Raw genomic sequence first — 25,304 nt, 5'->3', positions numbered from 1 at the left:
ACGATTAAGCATCATGTATATTTAATATCCCAATGTCTACTTCGGTGCCCTAAAAAGCCATTGTTCACTTTATAGTCTCCATTATTGAAGAGCTAACATTCAGTTCTCCCACAATTTTGTAAAGTGCAGGCACCCACAAGAGCTTCTAGTTTTAGCTTGCGGCCCGCGGGACCACGATAATTGTTATAAAGCCATTAATTCTACTTCAGCAGTTTCAACTGTCAGGTATGTGTAACAATAATTGCACTTAATGAATGCTGCTCAATTTATTAAGTGCAAAATGAAAACCAGTATTCTTTCATATGCAGCACCGAGGCATATTATTTATCATTTGTGTATTGTGTCTACTGTGTTGAATACTCTACTATTATTGATTGGTGAGGGTATATACCCATATTTTTTTAAAACTTCTCTTCATTAAAAAATAATTCAGGAAGTTTTAACTCCCTAATGAAAGATTAATTAAAATGATTAGTACCAAAAGTAATATGCAATAAGAATCTACATCTATGCAAAACCAAGACTGAATTCCGAAAACAAGATTCTTTCTTGTGCCATCTTCCCCTTCCCCAGTCCTTACAAGGGTATGGAAAAAGTTCAAAAGCTTCAGCTTGTTTGAAATATTAGTGTGTTTCTTTCTCAAAGTTTTTGGCCGTAAAGCTTTTGTGTACAGAGATACAGCCTGTTTCGTGATATTAAAAAGTAAGAACTAGATTTCTTATTTTCAGTCACTCAAGGTAAACTGCATAGACATTTGCAAGAGCGAAGAGAGAAGAATTTCTGAACACATAAGATGAAAAGGTATCACTTTTAGGATCCCAGAGGCACCTGCTTCCAATAAGTATGCTCTGACTGTTCAGTTGTCCAATGTGAACAATCACAATTAGTTTATACCGTGGAATCACCAAGTCCTTGACCTGGGCTTTAATAACCTAGAAATTAAAAAAAAAAAAAAGGAGGATGGGTCCTCATTTAGCCAAATTGAAATTAAAAAAAGCTTAACTTTTGTTATAAATATAGGAGATTTAATTTAAGAAGAGAGCATGATGCATCGTATATACTTTCAGTAATTGTTGTAGAACCATAACTATCATTTCCTTCAAGCGCTGCCCTTATGAGACAGAACATTCAGGGACAAAATGATTACACCAGCAAAAAATCTACATTCTCTAAGGTACATGGAAAAATTATAATCCAGGGCACAGAATTTAATGAATTATTACATTCTTTGAAAATCTATGTTAAGATGGCTTCCCTTTGAAGAATGTTGGCATTGGAGTTATACTGTCTTGTTTATATCTAATTAAGGGACCATACATCTGCACTCTGTTGTATTAAGACTAATCATGAATGTTTATTAAGCAGTTTATTATATAATAAAAAAGAAAGTAGAGAAAACCTTGATGAAGGGCCAGCACTCTGGTTGATAAAAATAGAAATGTACTTAAAGACCACAATGTCTGTATTCTATGGCACTCACAGAAGCAGCCTTGATGAAGAGAAAAAAATCATTAAAATGCTGTATCTTTTACAATAAATATTTTTATAAATGGGCCATTTTTATAGACTTGTTATAAAATACATGCAAATGATGCACTCGATTGTTTTAGACAAAGGCTTTTTACACACACACACAGAATATTACCTAGTAAATATTTTCATAAAGTATAAATATACATTCTAACTGTTACTACAAATAAATTCCCTTCATCAAAAGTAGAGGGTGGGTTATGCTTTCAGCAAATATTCTGGCTATCGTTAACACTTTGTGCAAATCACACATGTACCTCGGCAGTCGTTTTAGTCATCTGTCTGCAGAGCTCTGGTTCATATTCTTCTTCTTGCAGATAGTTAGTTAAGACATCTTTCAAAATATGATTGACAGTGACCACAGGAAAATGTTTGGGAGGACCTGAAAATACACAAGGAATTTCTTTCTAAAAAGTAATTTCAAATCATATCCCCCCTACCCCATAGGTTAATCAAAAGAGTATTGAAGCATGGAGAGACATTTAATCTTCTGGGTGGTCTCTATTTAAGGAAACAATGCGTCCTAATTAGGTTTCCCATCAGGTTCTCTGGGAGTGGACAAGGAGACAATAGACTCACACATTTCCTGGACGACCTAAAAAGTGTGTTCAATTCTGTTGGAGTTTGACATTGAAAGTCTCTTTCTGGCCAGGCGCGGTGGCTCACGCCTGTAATCCTAGCACTCTGGGAGGCTGAGGCGGGTGGATCGCTCAAGGTCAGGAGTTTGAGACCAGCCTGAGCAAGAGTGAGACCCCGTCTCTACTAAAAATAGAAAGAAATTAGCTGGACAACTAAAAATATACAGAAAAAATTAGCCGGGCACAGTAGCGCGTGCCTGTAGTCCCAGCTACTCGGGAGGCTGAGGCAGGAGGATAGCTTGAGCCCAGGAGTTTGAGGTTGCTGTGAGCTAGGCTGATGCCACGGCACTCTAGCCCGGGCAACAGAGCCAGACTCTGTTTCAAAAAAAAAAAACAAAAAAAAACCACAATGCTAAAGGCATAAGAAACTTTAAATTTATGATTCCTGAATTTAAAATTTTATAGATAATAAATGTTATATTAATACAAATAATGGCTACTTTTTATTGAGTATTTTCTATGTGTCAGGCACTGTGATAAGCACTTCATATTACTATCTTATATAATCTTCCAGTAGATCTCAGAGTGTATCTCACTGTTATCTCCATTCTGCAGATGAAGAAACAGAGGCTTAAATACTTTGAGTAACCTGCCCAGCATCGCACCATAGCAGAGCTGGAATACACACCCAGGTTTATCTGACACTAGAGCTTATATCCTCAACCACATTCCATCCACGTTCACGGCAGAAGCTTAGGATGGATCTTCTTTATCCTGCACCCTGGGAATATCAGCTTTATCATCCCTCTGGTTATATGCACACGTCATTGCACGACTTTCGCATGCGCTCAAGGCCTGGCATACGGAGGCTGAACCATTTGTTGAATTGATAAAGGAATGAGATCAAGATTATATCCAATTCTCTTTGAATAGTCATCGGTATCTATTAATAAGTGTTAATTTTAATGACTGTGTCAATCAGGGTCAAAGGAAGCATGGCACACTAAATTTAGGACTATCCCAGGAGAGTCTAACAAAGGCACTCTGTAGGAAGGTCTGAGTGGGATGCAGGAAGTCACAAGGGATGGCGCAGTCCCCTCAGCTAGCGGCAGTGAGAGTATCACTCCTGCCCCCTCTCCAGGATTGAGGAATCTAGGAAGGGAGCTCTAGGTCCCGGAAGAGTCATGTGGAAAGGGCTCCCTTGAGAGCAGCCTATGTCCTTTGGTTGAGGGATGTAACCAGTCTGAGATGAACCCACAGGCAAGCAGCCAGGGAAGTAAATGCCCTGAGCTCACACTCCTCCTTTTCTCTGCCTTCTGCTGAAGTTTCCCGTTGGCTGAACTTAACCAGAAGGTTGCAGCCGTGACTGTAGTACCGTTAGGTCAGCCGCCTGAGGCTCGATAAATAGTATTTTTATTTTGCTGAGAATATAAGAATTGTTCAATATACTTTAAGTCAGAGTGAGGAATGAATCTGGACATGTAAAGTAGAGACATCAGATACAATGACTCTAATATTTAACCACAATATTTACTCAGCAGGAATCTCTGTTCTACAGGCCAGAGACAAGCTGTTACAAACCTGCGAATGGCTGGTCCTGTTTGCTCCTGCTTCTTGGGGTCAGAGATAGGGTACCAGATACAGGTACCCTGAAAGCAAGCTCCTGGGTACTTACAGCCCTCTGTGAAATGCTTGCATGCTGCTGAGAAATGAAGCTAGGCTTGGGGCTGATTTCCCCTTCTCTGTTTAAGAAATTTAAAAAGGATATCATCAGCCTAGACTAAATTAAGTAAATTATTTCCTTTAGATCTGCGGTCCCCAAACCCTGGGCCATGGACCGGTACCCGTGCTTGGCCTATTAGGAACCGGGCCGCACGGCAGGATGTGAGCAGTGCTAGCCAGCGAAGCTTCATCTGTATTTACAGCAGCTCCCCATCGCTCGCACCACTGCCTGAGCTCTGCCTCCTGTCAGATCAGCTGCAGCATTAGATTCTCACAGGAACTCGAACCCTACTGTAAACTGTGTGTGTGAGAGATCTAGGCTGCACACTCATTGTGAGAATCTAATGCCTGACGATCTGAGGTGGAGCTGAGGCGGTGATGCTGGCACTGGGGAGTGGCTGCAAATACAGATTATCATTAACAGAGACGTTTGATTGCACAATAAATGTGATGCGCTTGAATCATCCTAAAACCATTCCCCCAATTCCAGTCCATGGAAAAATTGTCTTCCATGAAACCAGTCCCTGGTGCCAAAAAAGGTTGGGGACTGCTGCTTTAGATCAATACCCTTCTCCTTTTCACTCCCTCCTACAAGCACACGTACCTTACTTGTCCTACATCACTCATGTAGAACTTAATTCTGTCTTGTATTGTATCTACTTACAAGTATTGCTCCATTCAGAAAATAGAGAATTCCTTTAGTGTAGATTATTTTATCTCCCTAGTATTTATTTCTCCCTTTCATTTGGGACCAGCATGTCCCTTTCTAGGAACTGGTCCTTTTCCTACTCTAACCACGTGGTTTTTTAGGATCTACCATTCATTACCTCTTATGAGCCCAAGTCCAGGGCCTGGCTGGCTGACCCAGGAGTGACACTGCCCCAGGCCATGTCACTTACAGTCCTTTCTTGGAATTTTTATTTTAAACTGGAACTAGGAAAAAAGAGTCAGCCTCTTTCTGTTGGCAAAAGTTATGACATCTGACCCTTAGGAACTGCTGGCGGCCAGACCACAGTGAGAGAAGGAAGCACCCACACAGGTTAGCGCTGGAAAGAGAGAATCTCAGAGGCACTTGAGTCTCTGTTTCCAGTATTCCCACCGTCCAGCTGTACCAATGTCCTTTCCATACTTTGCTTAGTTAAATAAAATTCATTAACCAGATTCTATTTTGAAAATATTTTGAAATACAGTAATGAAATATTCTTTGTGACCTTTCTTCTGTACATCCGGAATCATGCACTGCCTTGCTCAGAGTGGGATGCTGAGATGCAAAGAGAGAGAAAGGGTCACCATTCAGCTTCTGACTCCTAAAACAAGCTCCTAGAGCTACTTTCAGAGTCAACTCATGTGCATGGCCAAGCTTTTCTTCTTGTTTATTTTGAGGGTTTTTTTTTTCTTAGGAGGAAAAAATGTTTTAGGAACCAAAAGGCAAAGACATGAAAAGGTCAGGACAAAAAAACACAAAAATTAAAAACGAAACAAAACAAAACTTGTCCTTAAAAATAGATACAAGAAAAATAAAGATACCGTTACTTAACATATGTATGTCTCAACTCCTCCAAAATGGGTCAATAAGAATTATTATACTAATATTTTTGTGTTAGGATTAAATGAGATAAAATATTAAAAATGTTTAGAGCAGTGCCTACTACACAATAAAACACTCATGAGATCTTTTCTTATTAGTGTTATTGCTGTTCTTCTGATGATTGCATTCTGAAGGAAGGGAGGGAGATTTCCTTTGCTGAGAAGGCAGCAAGATGGGAGAGGATGTAAGGAGTGACGATGAGGCCCCCATGGTCACGAACGGATGGCACAAAGTCAGTGCTGACAGACGGACAGATTCTGTCCAAGAAAACCTGATACTGGAGACAGGGCTTGAGCACCTCATGAAAGCTGAACTCAAATGATCTCTCTCCCTCTCTCTCTCAGTATTTAGGATCTACTTTCCATTATGTTAGCTTCACTCTCAGGCAGGCTGTCTTGATGTGGCAGCAAAGGGATGGCCACCAACAGGTCTAGACTGACCTGGGTTGCTCATAGTCAGTGTTTTAAAAGAATCGGGTACTACTCCAGAGGAAATTCCTGTGGAAAACTTATTCCATAATTAATAGGAGGTTACACTGAATATCATCGAAGGCTTTTATCCTTAGTGATCTATGGTAAGGTCCCAGAGGCAGTGACTTTCAGGAACAATAACATAATGAATGGAGAAACAATTTAAATATGCATTAATATTTATATTGAACGAAGTAATATGTATATTGAATGAAGTAATATGTATATTGAATGAATATATACATATTACTTCATTTGATTCTCACAGCATCCCTATGTTGTATAGACTATTATCCGAATTTACAGATGAAGAAACTGAGATTCAAGAATGTTAAATACATTGCCCGAACACCTTTTATCTTTGAATTAGCAAAATTATTAAAAGTATTGAAATTCAGATACAACAGATTCCACAGCCTGCATTTCCCTCTATACTCTTGCTTCAGTAATTAATTAATGAGAAAATGTAAATGATGTTTTATTATATGAAACAAAGTTTCCTTTTCCATTCCCTTTCTTCTTCTCATGAATTATACTCATCTTTCATCTCATTGTTGGCAGCTGTAATTACTTAGATAAATGCTACCATTTAAGATGTGTTTAGATGAATAAACCGATGATTGAATAGAATGAAAAATTAATTAAACACAACCGTGCTGGTGATTGACTGATGTTTTCTTCCACTCTTCTGGCCAGTATTACATTGTGTACATGTGAGAAAATCTTTACCAAAGGCCCACAAAATACCTTCCACATGCAAAATAAATCCAGAAACAAGTAGAAGTGAAAATACAGTTTTGATTGAATATTAATAAAATGGCTAGTAGAATGCTTAGAGAAGTGAATTGTCAAGCATAAAAGATTTTAATCATAAAAATTTCACACCAACTTTTCTCAGAAAATATGGAAATGTTTTATCTAGACTAAGCTATTTTTTAAAATTACTTTTCTAACTTGGTTCAATACTCAGTACTTCTAAAACTGATAAGATGATTTAGTTTGTTTATGTGAGGAAATTAGTTGTGAAAATATAGCCTTATGAACAAAAACGAAAAAATAAGGATTCACATTTCAACTGCTCTATCTTGTTGATATCTGATTCAAACCCGTTGAGCATGCACAGCTGAAAGTCATAGACACCTAAAGGCTAAGAACTTTTAATTTCAAGTGGGGGAAAACCTGACCCAAACTTAGCTTGCTGAACTGAAAAGTTGAAGAGTAGCTAACTGGAGTCAGGACTCAAAAGATGACATCAGGATTTAGTTGTTTTCTCTGTTTCAGCCTCCATGCTAGGGCAAGATGGTAGAATCCGCCACAGCCCCTACGTTCGTTTGGGTTTCAGGGCCTTATGTGCTTCTCCAACAGGCCAAACTATACATTTCCTCACTTTAATCTTAAAGGCTTTGACTGGATTGACTTTGATGATATGCTGTACCAGAATCATCAGTGGTCCAGCTTTGAAGTCGACTTCGGCAGAATGCTGGGGACCAAAAGTGGTGATGGTGGTGGTGAGGATTCTCCAAAGGAAACTGAATAAAGTTACCAGAAGGAGGATAAAAGTATATTGGATGGCAGAAATATTAGCTGTTCACTGCAGGCACTGGGAAAATACCAGTAGATTGACTAATTATGGAGTGCTGTAATCCATGTAGTCTTGGGGATTACTGTAGAAAACTGGCTACAGGGCCTATTGGGATGTACTGATGGTCTATAATTTTCTTGGGGTTAACCGGCCACAGATGGAATCACCCTGGCCCATAGAATTTTCCTTTGTCCCTTGCTAAGTCTCTGTGGAATTTCTATATAGCAGTAATTATACATGGATGCAGATAATAGTGGGCAGTTACACATTTAGAGAAAACAAGTAGGTCTACGAGGAACATGAATGAGAAAAGATATTTGCCGTGGACTCCACCTGGGAGTATAGGGGCAGGTGCAAAGATGTTTGTTTTCAAAGACCTGAAACCTCAGTGGTAATGGATAAACATCTCTGTCAACAGGGGACTATGCAACATTTGCCTTTGCCTTGAGGTCTTTTCCCTCCACCTATCAACAACATTGATTGGTTTTGTTGGATAAAACATCAATGCAGATCTCTTTCTTTCTTTTAACTCGTATATACAAGGGCTGTCCGGAAAGTTTCCAGCCATGTAATATGAAAAATGTATTAACAATGGCTGGATACTTTCCAGACAGGTCTTGTATATGCATATGTATAAAGATCCACCCAGAAGTACCCAATGAACTTCTTAATTTGATAATATTCTATACACATCAGTGCCGCCAGGGAATTGCTTGGTATTTGGGAAACACCAGTAGAGAAAACCAGGCAATGTGTGCTGCTACAACTTTGCAGAAGAAACAAAAGCAGCATCAAATCACTCAATTAATTAAAGTCCCTTATATTGGGCTAGGATTGAAGACAATGCCAGGTTATCAAATAGCATTTTTAAGTAAACATCAGTCACCAAATCAGAAGATTAAAATAGAGGTGCAGGATAAAATAACACACCCAACTGATAGGTGTTTTCCATCTGAACCGTAAGGCGAGACACATCATCACGTTGGCTAGGTTCGTCCATGTAAGACACGGTACTCATTGAGCTAAAAGCAGGGGAGAAAACAAAGTTTAATCATTATTATAACAATAATAACAAAATACAATATTACTTGAAGCTAAAACGTTATGGAGCTGTAAGTTTTCTCTAAGAAAATTTCAAGTAGCCCCATGTAAATATCCCCCTGACATGTTTAAAATCTAAAACATTTTAAAGATGGAAATATTAATATTAAGAAGTACAGAAGTTATTTGGAGCAGGTATCAATGTAATGGCTGAACCCCAGTGTGGTCTTCTAGCTCACCTGATTTCCAGAAAGTGTTTCTGGGTTGATCCACGTGTATGAGGTAAGACAGTACGTGTTTCAAAAGCCATTGCCAATCATGTCTCCACTATTAACACAAAGGCCCTTCTCAAAGCAAAGCTCACAAATGGGACCGGCGGATATATGAGGAAGCTTAAAATATTAGAAAACAATTCTACACATACATGGGGTATTATGAGTTCACTATTGTATGCACCTCACAAAACCCCTTTAGTATAAAAAAGAAAACTGAGAAACTCATCTATGTGGTAAAAGAAACCACAATTCACCCAAACTTTCCTAAATCAATAAGCATCAATCACCTTTTTCAACATTAAGAAAGGGTTCAGGCTTGGTTAGCAAGGCAATATGAGCTCAACCAGGTGCTAAACAGGAGACCCAAGCAAAGAGGAGCCCCGAAGGTCCCCCCTCAGCGCTACTTAATTCAACTCAGCTCAGAGGAAATTCAACTGTACCTAATGACAGTCTTAGAACGCTCAACCCCCAATTTTCTCCACCTGTGAAAATGGAAGTTAAGACAGATGTCATTTCAAAGGAGACGATATAAATATGTGTGTGTTCACAGTGACCACTTTTCCAAGCAGGCTATGTTTTTGTTTTAATTAAATAAGAAAAAGAAATACTTGTTCTTAATCGTTTGAGATTTTTTTTTTTTTCTCTGCAAGACATTTAAAATACTTGCTTCTCAGCTGTCTGGAATTACTGAAAATTTTCTTGCAAATTGATATTTTAAGAAAATCATGGATATTCTATTTTTAAAAATCCTTTAATACAATACAATTTACATGATCAATTGAGATTTTACCCACCCAGCTCAAGAAAGTGACGCAAGAAATTCTGGCTGCTTTTTTTCACGATGCATTTCTGGATTAGTGATTCAGTCTTCATTCTTTTAACACCTGCTTTCCTCAATTTGCTGCTGCCCTTTGAAGTAGCAACCAACTTGTTTAGCCACACTAGCTGCAGGTGTTGTGGGCAGTACCAAGGATGATAGATTCTGCTTAAAAAACCCAATGTTGCATAAACCCCTTGATTCTAAGATAAGCCAGTCTGCCCCAGTATCATAAATACTCCTTTTAACTTGCAAAACATTTCCCATCAATTATCTCATTTTACCTTCACAATATCCTTTGAAGTAAGTAAAGGAGTCATTATTCTACCCATTTCAGAGATAAAGTGAATGAGGCAAAGGGCTTAATGTCATATGTGTAGGAAAGGCAGACTGAGGTTTCAGATATCCTATTTATCTCTCAGTGACAAAGTCCTGTATATGATTATAGCTGACAGAATGAAAATATTATTTCAGGGGCAATAACTACCTGAAATAATCACTGCAATTAAAACTTGTGCAAACATACAGAAGGTATTGATAAAAATTCTATTTCTTTCTACTGAACATCAGATTAAAAATTCAGTGGCATAAAATTCAAATTAGCTGGAGTTAGAAGTCGAAGACAAAACAGCAAATAAGGATTTTTACAAACAGTCCTCATTATTGCTTTGTTCGGTGTTACTGAAGATTGACAACGAGGGTACTTTATAATATTATCACTATGAAATTGGCAAACGTCATCAGGGCAGCTTAAAAATCCCACTGGTTGAAAACTAGTGTTCACACAGAAAGTTTTGCAGATTGACTTTTTTTTTTAATTACTGAAGATGATTTTGTCAGTACCTTTTTATTTCCATATTAATCACGTAAACAGTGTACGCTCATTGTAAAAAATTCAAAACATATAGAAAGGCAAAACCAAAGTTACACAAAAAATCACTAACTCCATTGGTTATCTAACCACTGTTAACATTTAAAAAACCATTTCAGATATATGATTTTACAAATGGGATCATTATAGATGCTGGTTTTCTTTACTCAAAAATGTATCATGGATAACTTTCTATGTCAATAAACAGCCAACAATATTTTAAATATCAAGACAGTATTTAATATATGAACATTTTGGATTTTATTTAATCATTTATTCTCCGGGCCACTTAGGTTGTTTCTAATATTCCACTACTATAAAGAAAATTATAATGAACATTGTAGCAGGGACTTCCATTGGCTTTCCAACTGTTGTTCTCTCCTTCCTTGGTAATAGAACTCTAAATTTGTGAGAATATTTCTGTCCAGACAAAAGACAAATTCTCAGTCTCTTTTCATATTATTATGGCCATGTGGCTTATAAGCCACTAAGATGTAAGTGGAACTGCTGGATGGAAATTCTGAGAGAGTTTCTTCAAAAGAAATAATGAAACCAATAGGAGCCTGTTTTTCCCTTCTTGGTGACTGGAATGTGGATATGATGGCAAGAGCTCGGCAGCTATATTGGGTCTTGAGATGACCTTGTAGATTACAGATAAGAAGCCTATGTCCCTGAACCGCCTCCCTCCAGACTTCTTCTAGAGAAAATAAATTTCTATTTTGTTTAAGCAAATTTTTTTTAAATCATTATAAGAAGCATTAGATATAACTTATATAAATTCTAACTAATACAGAGTTTACTACTTGAAAGTGGGATGCTATAAATAATAAAACATGCAACTTGGAATTCATTGTGTGAAGGAGATGGGGCTTTGAAGAGTAAGCTTTCAGGTATTTTGCTGGAAACCTGATAACCCTTATCATACAGAGGGAAAATATTTGGTTAGTCTGTTGTTTTCTGTACCTTGGAAGACTAACCATGTATCAATCAAGACTATACCTTCATGGAAGATTGTAAGAAAATTTTACTTTTTAAAAACTGTATTTATGATATTTTTTAAAAACTGAGATCTGACAGTTCCCACGGGAAAATGAGATGGGTCAGAAAAAGGGGGAGAGAAGAGAGAAAAATAAGTTGAATATAAAAAATAAGATATTTGTTCTTTCAGAAAAGACAAAAGGAAAAGATAAAATATTAAATATGCTTGCAATGTGGGCAAGTAACATTAAACCAGAAGATGGGCTTGGTAAATTTTAAGAAATAAAAAGAGTTCCTGTATTTTGAATTGGGAAATTACCAATATCAGTTCAGAATACCAGCTTAGAAAAACTTGGACATTTTTTCTATTGATAAACAGCTTCACTCAGGCCCTTTGAAATCTTTAAAGATATATATGCGAGATGCTCAAAATGTAAATTTATAATTTTAATCACTAGTACTATAAACCTGGCACAATAAATTTACTGGGTCTCTGTCACATCATTAGAAGTGGATGAGTTTTATTTATCTACGACCAGACTTTCCCTAGTTTACAATGATAACCCTTCTAGACATATGATCTCATTACAAAGGGAATACTTTAGTTAATCTTATTTTTTAAGTGTTATTGCTGTCTATGTGTTTTATCAGCGTGTTGGTATTCATGGGAGAAAAAATTTTCAATTAGCAAAATGTGTCCAAAAGAGTTGTAAACTTTTAGAAAGGAAGGTAGATTAAAAGTGATGCAAAAAACCTAAATGTTTGGAGTAAACTACTGGTGAAAACTCTGAACAAATTAACTAATATTAGTCTAGGGAAAAGAGTAATAATTTGAAACCCAATGAAAAATTCAGTTAATACTTGGAATCACGTGTGGTATTGTTGAGGCCAGACTTAGCCAGAATGTAGAAGTAATTGCATGAAATTGTCCAAAATAACAAAAGTAACCCTCCTGTACTGTACCTGGTTTACACTGGAAATGTCCCATGCTAATTCAATAGTCTATGTTCTGATTGTTTTCAGAAAAGGGGCAAAAAAAAAAAATTAGTTAAGAAGTAGGAGCATGTTTATTCTTTCATGAAATTCAGCTTTCTTAAAAGCATCTTGCAAAATTTGCTTGCTGACCAAATCATTGAATTACATGGAATAAATACAAAGCATGTCTTATTGTTAGACCGTTAGAGATAATAATGATAATTTCTATTAATTCTTATCAGTCACAATGGCATCTAATTATCATTGAGAACTCATTTGCAGACCTTTTCACTGCCATTATTACCTAGATGTTTTGAAGCTGCAGGAAGAGATATTATTTAATGCACAACTGGCCTTGGAGCCATTAAAGTAGCAGATTTAAAAGGTCAGAATATCATTTCTGCCTTTTTTATTCGTAACCATGAAATGCCTGGAACTACCGCATTTCTAATGCTCTCATTTAAGTGTGCCTTTCCCACCTTCCCTTGGAAAGCTGTTGTAAGTCATGTGCTGCCTCCCAGTGGAGATATTTCAGAGTGCACAGAGAAAAAGAAAGCTTCAGGGTGCAAATCAGTTGTTTTTGTTTTCGATTCATCCTTTTAACTAATATTTATTGCTCACAATGTGTCAGGCAAGATTGGAAGTATTGGTAATACAAATAAAAATTAGAGTCCCTGTGCTCAAAAAACATGATGTAGAATATAAGATAAAATATGCACAGAAATTTTTATGAATGTTATGCTTAAGAGCAAAAGCATACCAACTCTTCCCCCATCAGTAGATGGTGTTCTTGTTTGGTAAGGTAATTTAGTTTTGTGGCCATTTAGTTTATAGCAATTTTACCAGATTTTAATGTACAAACATATGTCATTTTATTGTGTTTCACTTGATAACACTCTGCAGATGTTGCATTTTTTACAAATTGAAGGTTTGTGACAACCCTGTGTCAAGCAAGTCTATTGGTGCTATTTTTCCAATAGCATGTGCTCACTTTGTGTTTCTGTGTCACGGTTTGGTAATTCGTACAATATTTCAAACTTTTTCATTATTATTATATCTGTTAGGGTGATCTGTGATCGGTGATCTTTGATGTTACTGTTGTAATTGTTTGGGGGCACCACTAACTGCACCCATATAATATGGTGAACTCAATTGATCAATGTTGTGTGTGTTCCGACTTCTCCACCAACTGGCCATTCCCCCATCTCTCACCCTCTCCTCTGGCCTCCTTATTCCCTGAGACACAACAATATTGAACTGAAGGTCAATTAATAACCCTACAATGTCCTCTAAGTGTTCAAGTAAAAGGACGGATCGTAGGTCTCTCATTTTAAATCAAAAGCTAGGAATGATTAAGCTTAATGAGGAAAGCATGTCAAAAGCTGAGATGGGCCAAAAGATAGGCCTCTCGTGCCAAGAAGTTAACTAAGTTGTGAATGCTCCAGAAAAGTTCTAGAAGGAAATTCCAAGTGCTACTCCAGTGTATACACGAATGATAAGAAAGGGAAACAGCCTTATTGCTGATATGGAGAAAGTTTGAATGGTCTGGATAGAAGATCAAAGCAGCCACAATACTCCCTTAAGCCAAAGCCTAATCCAGATCAAGGCCCTAACTCTCTTCAATTCTACGAAGACTGAGGGAGGTGAGGAAGATGCAGAAGAAAAGTTGAAGCTAGCAGAGATTGGTTCATGAGGTGTAAGGAGAGAAGCCATCTCCATAACATAACAAGTACAAGGTGAAGCAGCAAGTGCTAACATAGACGCTGCAACAAGTTACCCTGAAGATCTAGCTAAGATCATTGATGAAGGTGGCTACACCAAACAACAGATTTTCTGTGGAGACAAAACAGCCTTATATTGGAAGAAGATGCCATCGAGGATTTTCATAGGGAGAGAGGAGAAATCAATGCCTGGCTTCAAAGATTCAAAGGACAGACAGATTCTCTTATTTGGGACTAATCCACCTGGTGACTTTAAGTTGAAGTCAATGATCATTTACCATTCTGAAGTCCTAGGGCCCTTAAGAATTATGTTAAATCTACTCTTCTTGTTCTCTGTAAATGGAACAACAAAACCTGGATGACAGCTTATCTGTTTGATTTACCGAATACTTTAAGCCCACTGTGAAGACCTCCTGCTTAGAAAAAAGGTTCCTTTCAAAATATTACTGCTCATCAACAACGTACTTAGTCATCTAAGAGCGCCGAGAGAGATGCAGAAGAAAATGAACATTGTTTTCATGACTGCTAACACAGCATTCACTCTGCAGCCATGGATCAAGGAGTAATTTCAACTTTCAAGTCTTATTATTTAAGAAATACATTTGATAAAGCTATAGCTGCCATAGATAGTGATTCCTCTGATAGATCTGGACAAAGTAAATTGAAAACCTTCTGGAAAGGATTCACCGTTCTAGATGCCATGAACATTTGTGATTGGTGGGTGAAGGTAAAAATATCAACATTCCTAGGAGTTGGGAAAAAGTTGATTTCAGTCCTCATAGATGACTTTGAGAGGTTCAAGGCTTCAGTGAAGGAATTAACTGCAGATTAGAAGTGGAACCTGAAGATGTGATTCAATTGCTGCAATTTCATGATAAAACTTGAACCGATGAGGCGTTGCTTCTTATGGATGAGCAAAAAATGTGATTTTTTGCAGACAGAATCTACTCCTGGTGAAGATGTTGTGAACATTGTTGAAATGACAACAAAGGATTTAGAATATTACATGAACTTAGTTGATAAAGCAGTGGCAGGGTTTGAGAGGACTGAGTCCAATTTTGAAAGACTAAAATGTGGCTAAATTGTGGCTAAACTACTATTAAACACCATTGCATGCTGCAGAAAAATCTTTCATGAAATGAAAAATTAATTGATGCAGCAAGCTGTATTACTGCCTTATTTTAAGAAATTGCCACAGTCGCCCCAATTTTCGGCAACCACCATCCTGATCAGTCAGCAGCCATCAACATCAATGCAAGACCGCCCACCGGCAAAAAGATGACCACTTACTGAAGGCTCAGATGATCATTAGCATTGTTTAGCAATAAAGACTTTTTAAATTAAGGTATGTGAATTTTTAAAGACCGAATTCTATTGCACACTTAATATACTACAGTATAGTATAAATATAACTTTAATATGCACTTGGAAACCAAAAACTTCATGTGACTTGCTTTACTGCCAAATACACTTTATTGTGGTGGTCTGGGACCAATCCTGCAATATCTGTAGGTATGCCTGTAGTTGTGAGGTATTTTACTCACGTTGTTAGCCTCATTTTACTAGTAAGAGGAAGGTTATAATGGAAAGGAAGATAAACATAATTTTCAAAAATGAAAGAGGCAAGAAAATGACAGACGATGTCTTCTTGCAGGATACATTTGTCAAGAGCAGGCGTGATTCTGAAGGACAAAGAAGGAACCACGCAACCTGTGACAAGTCCTGCTCTGACGTGATCGAAGATAATCCAGGAATGGTGATTGACAAAATTCAACAATTTTGAGTTTGTGGATAGAGGATCACTTAGTGTCTGAAGCCCACTGAGCTAAGGCTCATCCAAGAGAAAGTGAGGCCATGGTCATGTCTGGCTGATGAGACTCCATTGCAGCTCCTCCAGGAATGCAGGGGTTCAAAGCCACATTGCCCTGGCAATCATGAGAGGTGACGCAGGAGTGTGGGCACCATGGTTACCTCTACAATGCCATGGAGATCATCAATGAGGGGTGTGGCCTATCGCAACAGATTTCCAGCGCAAATGAAACCGATCTCGTTCTTTTTTTTTTAAATAGATGCACAATGGAATGTTTCAGCAAGGAGGCAGAAATGTACCTCGTTATAAAATTCTGAGCAAGCACTTTTCTATTTGCTATAAGTGCATCTTATGCCTACAAGATGAAAGCCCCAGTCACCCTGGACTAAACACATACATGGACCAGTGAACCTAACTTGTTTGTGAGCAAAAAAACCTTGCTTGATCAGGAATTAATGTAACAATTATTCATTCAACAATCACAAAATACTTATTGAGTGACTACCATGTGCCAGGCACTATTCTAGTTCTTTAGGTTATAATACTGAAAAAAAGCAAACTAAGGTCTCTGTCACCATGAAACATATTTTAGTGAGGAAAGACAGATGGTAGGCAGTAAAACACTAAACAAGTAAATGATATGTTAGAAGAGAATAAATGCTACAGGGAAAAGAAAAAATAGAGCAGGTTAAGGGAGTCTGAAAGTGGGTGGAGGAGAAGCTGTGATGTACAATTTCAAATGAAGTGGTCAAGACAGGCCTCCATGAGCAAAGACTTGAGGGAGGGGAGGAAATGAGGGATGGCTGAGGGAAAAGTAAACCAGGGAGAGGGAACAGCACATGCAAAGGCTTTGAGGCGAGAGGCTGCCTGGTGTGTCTGAGAAAGTGCACAGAGGTCAGACAGTGCTGGAGCAGAGGGAGGGGGAAGCAGGAGGGTGAAAGAAGATGAAGTTACAGAGGTGTCCGGTAGCTCGACACATAGGGCATTGTGGGTCATTGTAAAAGCTTTGGCTCTTAGTCTGATAAAGCAAAGCCTATAGCACACACATGCCTGTGTTTTCTAAACACTGTTAGATTTCTTTGTTGAAGAACTGTATCAATTTTTATTCTCATTTGCCTTGCCAATGTTTGGTATTATTCTCCCTTCTTATGTTTTGCCATTTGGTGGGTGCAAAATGGTATCTTGTTTTAATTTACATTTTTCTGATTTTAAGTGAGTTTGAACATCTCTTCGTATTCTGCTTAGCCATTTGGGCTTTGCTTCTATAAATTGCTATCTCTTCTGACTATTTTAAACATTGTTTTCCTGTTTTTTTTTATTGTTAACATGCAAGATTTTTAAAAAATGTATTTTTTACCAGCCTATTAACTGTGTCTAATATATCCTTTTGTTGAATAGAAATACTACATTTTATTGTAATTATATTTAAAAAATTTTTTTGCTTTATGGTTTGGTTTTTCATTTTGAGATCTTATCTGACTATTTTAAACATTGTTTTCCTGTTTTTTTTTATTGTTAACATGCAAGATTTTTAAAAAATGTATTTTTTACCAGCCTATTAACTGTGTCTAATATATCCTTTTGTTGAATAGAAATGCTACATTTTATTGTAATTATATTTAAAAAATTTTTTTGCTTTATGGTTTGGTTTTTCATTTTGAGATCTTATTTAGGAAATCTTTCCTTACTCTTAGAACACAAAGATATTTTTCTATGCTTTATTCTATTAGCTTCGTAGCTTTCCACATTTCCGTCTTCCATCTGGAGTTTACCTATGCAAAGGGTAGCCAGCTTCATTTTTCTCTGTGTCGTGAGCCAGTTTTCTCCCAACACAATCCATCAAAAAGTCCATCATTTCCCCATTTATAAAAATAAATGGGGATAATAAAAGTATCTTCTTTGACCCACAGAGTTTTTATGAGAAGCACATGGATATTGCATGTGAAATGGCTTAATAACCTATAAAATACAATACAGTATTGGCTATTATTTAATTTGGGGACACAGCCATTTCTGTTTCCCCGAGCTTTTACTCTTTGTGGGGCAAGCAGTATCTCAGCCAGATCTTGCAGGGGGCTTTAGTTTGATGTAGACAGCGATATAACTTATCTCTTAGCTCTGATCTTCTAATCTCTAGCCTCTCCCTCAGGGATCAAAGTGAGGAAACAGTCCTGGCAGCATCATTTTTAACTGCTCATAAGCAGCTTACCCTGGTATAGGCTGGAATCACAGAACAAATTCGTCACATTTAAAATTACTTGTTCACTGTGTTTGCCACCTGATTATAAACTCGACAAGAGCAGGGATTATTTCTGGGTGATTCGCTACCTAGTATAATGTCTAGAATGTACTTTTCTCAACAGATACTTCAAATGAAGTAATGAATATAATCCTTTCCATTTTGGTCACTTTTATGGGAAAGACCTAGCCTACTCTGAAAAAGAAGTTACCAGGTGGCTCTCAGTTTCCTTGAAAAATGAACTTCTCCAGGTTAGAACCCTGAGTTATTCCCTTTTATATGCCTAACACGTGACACAACCATTGGCACACAGTAGAAGCTCAATAAATCCTGAATAAGTGAAAGGAGCCCACATAGTGTGGTCTGACAGCGTGTTAGATGCCATCAATGGGGTCACTTGGGCTCCATACAGAAAGTTCTGGTAACATGACATCACTGTAATTTTGGTTGAGGTGAAAGCGAGAATCTTCAGTCTCCAACCTTAGTTCTGACCTACTAGTGGAACTACTGGCCTCAGACATAATAAGCCTGGGTATTATGTCACATTATCCTGGGAAAGTAACTTGACCTCAAGGTTTCTGTTTCCATTTTAAGAACATGAGACAAGCACATCTGTTCAAACACCATTCAATGTCTGCCAAAAGCTGAGCTTCCACCAAGAAAGATGTCATCGTAAATACCTGCTCTTACCCATAGATGGGAAACAGAAGGTTCTAATGAATGAAGAGAATAGTTTTACTAATGCAAATTACACATGGTTTGCCAATCTTCAGGGAATGAATATACTTGACTAATAAACAAAAGTCCGTTTTGCTACTTGCTAATTCTGTCGCTCTGGAGCCTTGAATTCTCTAAGCTATGTTTCTTCATTGGTAAAACGGGGATGATAATAACATCTACCTTTATTGAGCAGGAATCAGTAAGCATTTCTGTAAAAGGCCAAAGAGCAGGTATTTTTGGCTTTGTGGGCGCCGTATTTCTATCGCAACTACTCACCTTTACCATTGTAGTGTGAAAGCAGCCAGAGAGAGCACGTAATTGAAAAGGCATGGTTGTGTCCTAACAAACTTTATTTATGGATACTGAAATTTGAATTTCTTACAATTTTTACATTCCACAAAGTATTGTTCTCTTTTTAATTTGTTTTTCAACTATGTAAAAACCATACTTAGCTAGAGGATCATACCAAAACAGGTGGCAGACTGGATTTGGCCCTTTGGCCATAGTTTGTCAACCCCTGTTTTAGAGCTTCTGTGAGGCAAAATGAAGTCCGTGGTAAGGGCTCAATAAACGTTAGCAGTTACCATCCTTATTACTGTAAGTTATTTAAATGAAAACCAAACAAAATTCAAAATTACAGGTAAAGTATGATGGTGACTATGTGGTATACTATCTGGAATCAGATAGTACAGGACTAAAATATGTATGTACGGGTCTAAAAGAAATATGCCAACATGCTAACAGTTATGATGTTAGGAAAAGATCGAACTTAAGATGTTTCTTTTTTTTTTCTTTAATGAAACATAAAAATTACATTTAATCGAAAACGTCATCTAGATAAAAAGACCCAATCCTGAAAACAGCTCACAATAACAATATTTAATATAAATTCAATCTTCATTTCACAATTCAGATATTTATCATGTCTGGTCATCACTGTTCAGCATTAGTTTCAGCTGCAAAAGACTGCAGACATGAAAACCAAGACTGTAGGGCTAAACCTATGCTAAGCTTACACCACACCCAAAAAGCAGCTTTTCTTTCTTTCTTTCTTTTTTTTTTTTTGAGACAGGGTCTTGCTCTGTTGCCTGGGTAAGCAGGCAGTGGCACGATCATAGCTCACTGCAACCTCAAATTCTCGGGCTCAAGAGATCCTCCTGCCTCAGCCTCCCGAGTTGCTGGGACTACAGGCACACACCACCATGCCTGCCTAATTTTTTCTATTTTTAGTAGAGACAGAGTCTCACTCTCACTCAGGCTGGTCTCAAACTCCTGACCTCAAGCGATCCTCCCACCTCAGCCTCTTAAAGTGCTAGGATTATAGGCACAAGCCACTGCGCCCAATCCCAAAAGCAGCTTTTCAAGTAGGCCTACCTCCTACTCTTCCTTGCTTTCCTCAGTGTCATTACCGGTATAAAGGCAAATAAGCACACGTTGTTTTGGGGAAGATAGACAGGAAAGTCACCAAATACAGGTCTACGTAGAAGGGGAAAGCAGTGGGAGAAGAAAGGAAGAGCATCCAACTCAGTCTGGAGGTAGAGGTGGTTATAGTTGTATAATTAGAGAGAGCTTTCTGGAGAAATGGACATGGGGCTAAATTCTGAAGGAAGAGGAGAAGAAAGCCAGTGGAAGAGTGTCAGAAGAGCATTCCGGGCAAGAAATGGAGGTCCCAGTGGGGAAGCAATCAGGGGGCACTACCTGGAGGCCAAACAGAGCACTAAGAATTACTGAGTATGGCTGGAGCCTGGGGAAAATGGTGCTATGGAAGTAGGCAGGGTCTGTGGATCCGGTACACCATACTCATGATTGGGGACTGTATCCTAGTCATTAAATCAAGTTACTTGACCTGTAAGCCTCAGTTATTTCACAATAAAACGGTAGGAATAATGTCCACTTAGTAGGATTAATACTGGGAAGAGTAAATGAGATAATGTATTAGGTCCTCAATATACTTCAGAATATGCTTTACACTATTGAAATTTATGTTTTCAAAAATTGTTTTAAAAAATTTTCAAATGAAAGGTATATGTTTTTCCACAGAACAGTGCAATTTCAAAATGATGCCTGCATTTGATAGCCACTAAGCTTTCAGAATTTTTCTACTATTTGAAGAATTATTCGTGAAGGAGGGTTACTCATGCTTTCTGATTCTAGACAGTGAAGAAGATCATGGAAAGAGAGCAAATACACGTTCAAGGTGGGGAAGCAGCCTCCAAAATAGTCTCTGCATTGCAAGGGGACTTGGAAGGTGCTCATTTGCTATTTAAGAAAATAATGCAAATAGAGAATCTGTTCTGAATGTTTTGTTTAAGAGTCCAAAATCAAAATAATAATTATCACTTAAATGTAGTTATTAGTGAAAAATTTATTCTAATGTGTTGGTAAAAAATGATTTTTGTGATCTTGTTACTTTTAATGTGCATTTATACCTCATCCATAATAAGTTAAAACAGAGTGATCTCTAATTCTTCGAACTTAGCCAAGCTCTGATTCTGTGTGACTCTAATTCGTTTTGAAAGGGAAGATTTACATGAAAATTATGCAAATAGGGCTGATATGTTAGTCTTTGGATGAGAGTTTTTTTTTTCAAAGATATGGAGATATAAATTATGTCAGATTATTATTACAGTTTCTTGAAAAAAGTAAGTTGAATTCAAGCTAATAATTATTTTAAAATAATTTTAAGAAGAATTCAAACACTTAAATATTGGAAATAGCAGCCAGAGCGGGTCAGAAGCAAAAGTTAAAGAGGTTAGTTATTCTCCCACCTTTGCTTCTGACATATGCTGGGATTGCTATTCCTTTATATTCAGTTTCCCATCTGTAAAAGAGGGACATTGAACTTATAATCTGCAAACGTCCAGGGCTAGAAAGTGGCATTGTAAGTAAGGACATTAATGCACTCAGAATAGAAGCATTTTGGTTTCAGAATTCTAATTATTCCAGTTCTTCTAGTCTCTCTTCTATGGGACACATCAGCTCCTGCTTCCCAATACGTACCCACCATACCACAACTTTTAATCCTGGGGAAACTGTTATGAAATAAAGTTTATTACATAAATTAATTGACTGTTACATCAGATCATTTGTTTTGTTTTCTTCCTAATAGCAGTCAAAAAGAAATGTCATGAAAATATTAAAAATTAATACATCTTTTTAGGAGAGCAAATGCAATATGTAGCAAGAGCCAAAAAATGTAATTACCTTTTGAACCACTAATTACACTTCTTGGAAGCAACTGAGCAGAGACTTATTATATAGAGAAAAGGAAAAAAAGTGGAAACAAACTTAAAATGCCCAATAACTGGAGAATGGTTAAGCAATCCAGAATTATAAATTGATAAAATATTATGTAGCCATAAAAGGATATGGACAAAGACTATGAAATTACATTTTAAAGTTTGTGTAAAATAATGTTAAGTGCATTGTATATGTATATGTTGATTACAAAAATTATGTAGTTATATAATATTGAGCAGAAAAATTCAAGAGACATATAAGTGTAGCTGGTCTACATTGTAAGCAGCATTTCTTTTGAGTAGGGGATTTTTTTGAATGGTCTTTGAAATAGGAAAAATGCTGCTAGCATCGCCATCACTTAAACATTCTCTCTCTTTTGTTTAATATGGCCCCAAAAGATGACCTGGACCTTGTAGTTGCTCATTGTCTTTCTTTTTATGTCCCTGAAGATACGTTTTCTTTTCCTCTGGATAAACATTATGAACCTGTTTATTAGATAATTGAATTTAAATTATTAGACGTTTAGTTACTCACTCTTTGGTGCGCCCATGAATTTCCCTCCTCTGGAACTCATGGCTACTTAGCGAAGACACACTCCCCCTTTTCTTCCAGGAACGAGCTGCTCTGTCTTTAGCAATGTCCGACATCATCATAACCTATGGAAGGAGACTTTTGGAAATAGCAAAAGAAAGATCAGAAAATATTTTAGTTAGTATAACAGAGACTCGTCCCAAATAAAGTACAGATACTCTTTCTACCAGTTTTGAATGGGGAAGTGGGGTTTCCTCAAGAGCAATAGATACTATGTTATTCTGGCCAGTATAACCGGAAATATTATAACTCTGAAAACTGTTGTTTATGCAATAATATACTTAACTCACATAAGCAGAGATGAAGCTATAGCAAGAAAGCTTAACTGGTGAAAAGGGAGACGTTCATCGAGGCAAACTAACCCACGTGTAATGCCGTCCCACACCAGAAACCAATGTTTTTTTTTTATTGCCCTCATTTAATCTTGATAAAATTTGCTAATTAATATTTGTTGTGGTCACTGTTACTTTAAAAATTAAAAGGAATCATCTTCCCCAAAAGGTTTTTTTTTTTTTCAAGCAACAGTTATTTACTTTGTAAAGAGCAAATAGGACTTAACATTTATAAAAGTAATTTATTGGAAAACCCACCTCTTCTCACAAATGCTTGTTTAAAAGCTGGTGGTAGCCATGGATTTCCCAGAACTTAGACAATAACTCTAACGCTCTCACTGCCTACCTACAAATTTAGGTATTTATTAAAATTATTTCATAGTCTGTAAATCTGAGAGTCCTAATCAGGGGACACTCTGCTAGACACTAAGACATAGAACTGATACACAGTCCCTGCCTTCAAGGAGCTGGCAGTTGAGTGGGTGGGGAAGACAAGAACACACCCCGAAACCCAGTGTCATCAGTGTCAGGACAGAGGCATGGTGTGTTGGAGAGGGAGGCCGTGTGGTGTGAGCGTGTGTGATTGTGGCCCTCTGTGTGTAAGTGTGTACGTGAGAGTGAGCATCCCTTTGTGTGTGCCTGTGCGTGTGTGCGCTGCTCTGTGTGCGGGCTCCTGTGTGTGTGTGTGTGTGTGTGTGTGTGTGTGTGTGTGTGTGTGTGTCTGATCGTGTGTATGAGGGCGAGTGTGTCTGTGAGCGTGGAAACAGACACACTGAGCCTGATTAAGCGGGTCATTCGGGTCCCGCTCCAAAGTCACACTGACGTTGGCTTGGCTGTTTCCAAAGCTTCTCTGCAGGCTGCCTTCTTCGCAAGAAAGGCCAGAGTTGGAATCTGGAGGTGCCCAGGGGGGCGGCCAGCCACAGGAAGACCGCCCAGGACTCGCGCTGCTCAGGCTCCAGGGGGTGACTGTGCTGGCCGGCTCTGTGTTGGGCATTACCCTCAAAGCCCAGCCATTTCGGAGGGTGTAGACCAAAGGCCGAGGCCCACTTCCAGTTCCCAAATTTGGGGTCACTTTTTCTAATTTGTCGTGGGCAAGAGGAGTAAGGCGGCGGAGAGATGGCAGGGCCGTTCCCTTCCCAGCTCCCTCTCCTACCTTCGCCCGACGCACTCCGGAGAGAGCGCCCTTACCTACAGCAGGGTTGGGATGGCGGGGCAGCTCCGCCGGGGGCCTCCCGGACCTCCGGCTTCTCTACTGAGGACAGGGCGCGCGGCGTGGCTCGCGCGTCCCGGGTCTCCCTCTGCCTGCGGCCAGCGCACGGCCCTGCACTCCGCGGCCAGTCTCCAGGGTGACTTTAAACAGCGCTCTCGGCCCGCCCCGCCGGACTTGGCCGCTATGTGGTCCTCTGAGCTGCCCTAAAGGTGCAAAGGATCTCATCTTCACTGCCCGCAGAGGGCCACCCTGAGCCCCGCTGCGCCCTGGGGTGGGGGCGAGCTGGAGGGGAACTGGTATATTCTAAATCGAGGAGGACATTTGCGACTAAAGATGCAGCCCCGAGGGTCCTTCCTCATGTCTCTTTTCTTGCTGATGTCAGGGGCAGTAGTGGGAACTGCTGCGGTTTCGTAGGACAGGAAATCCGGGGCACAAAGAGAAAGTAAAGCAACCCCCTCCTCCACTGCTTTCCACCTTGCCCCTGCAAGGCACACATGGTGGGTAACAGGTTTGAGAGCTTGCATTTGCCAGATACTGACAAACGGTTTTAGTTTTACTTAGTTGTCCCAACAACTCTTGGCAAGAAAAGATTGTTCTCCGTTTATATAGATCTGGAAAATCGAGATTCTAAGATGTCAAATGATACGCCTAGGGCCCCCTGAGCTCATGGTCTTAACTCCTGGGTGTTACAAACCGCACCGGGCTCCTTCTCCTTCCTCAACCCGACTTTTCCCAGCTTTGAAATGGAGGCTGTTTGGGGTTGGGGGATCTACTACCTGCCATAACTATTAATAATAGGCCCTTCCTCCTTCTTAGTCACTATCCCCTTCCTAAACCCACCTGCCAATCTCAAACCAAAAGCAAACAAAAGAAACGCTTTAGGGGCAGTTATTGGAGGTGAAAGTCAGGTATCCCCTCCAGGAACCTGCCCCAGGACCTGCCTTTTGATATAGTGTCTGACATAGTAATACACTGTGATTACAGTAGAGCACAGTGTTAGATAGTGTTAGAAGA

General features: G+C 38.5%; 1 protein-coding gene across 1 annotated transcript; it reads right to left on the bottom strand.

Moving 5' to 3' along the window:
- Positions 1 to 560: 560 nt before the first annotated feature.
- On the bottom strand, positions 561 to 24,316 carry TCTEX1D1 (Tctex1 domain containing 1). Its single transcript, XM_012653765.1, has 5 exons — positions 24,269 to 24,316; positions 22,692 to 22,826; positions 8,401 to 8,492; positions 1,788 to 1,912; positions 561 to 932 (listed from the first exon to the last, which is right to left on the bottom strand). The coding sequence occupies exons 2-5, from the start codon at positions 22,808 to 22,810 to the stop codon at positions 729 to 731; spliced, it is 540 nt and encodes a 179-aa protein (XP_012509219.1). The 5' UTR covers positions 22,811 to 22,826; positions 24,269 to 24,316; the 3' UTR covers positions 561 to 728.
- Positions 24,317 to 25,304: the final 988 nt, after the last annotated feature.

The sequence above is a fragment of the Propithecus coquereli genome, unplaced genomic scaffold, assembly GCF_000956105.1.
Source record: "Propithecus coquereli isolate 6110/MARCELLA unplaced genomic scaffold, Pcoq_1.0 Scaffold427, whole genome shotgun sequence".
Classification (NCBI taxonomy): Eukaryota; Metazoa; Chordata; class Mammalia; order Primates; family Indriidae; genus Propithecus; species Propithecus coquereli.
Note: the sequence above shows the minus strand (reverse complement) of the source record. Positions and strands in the feature narration are given on the sequence as shown.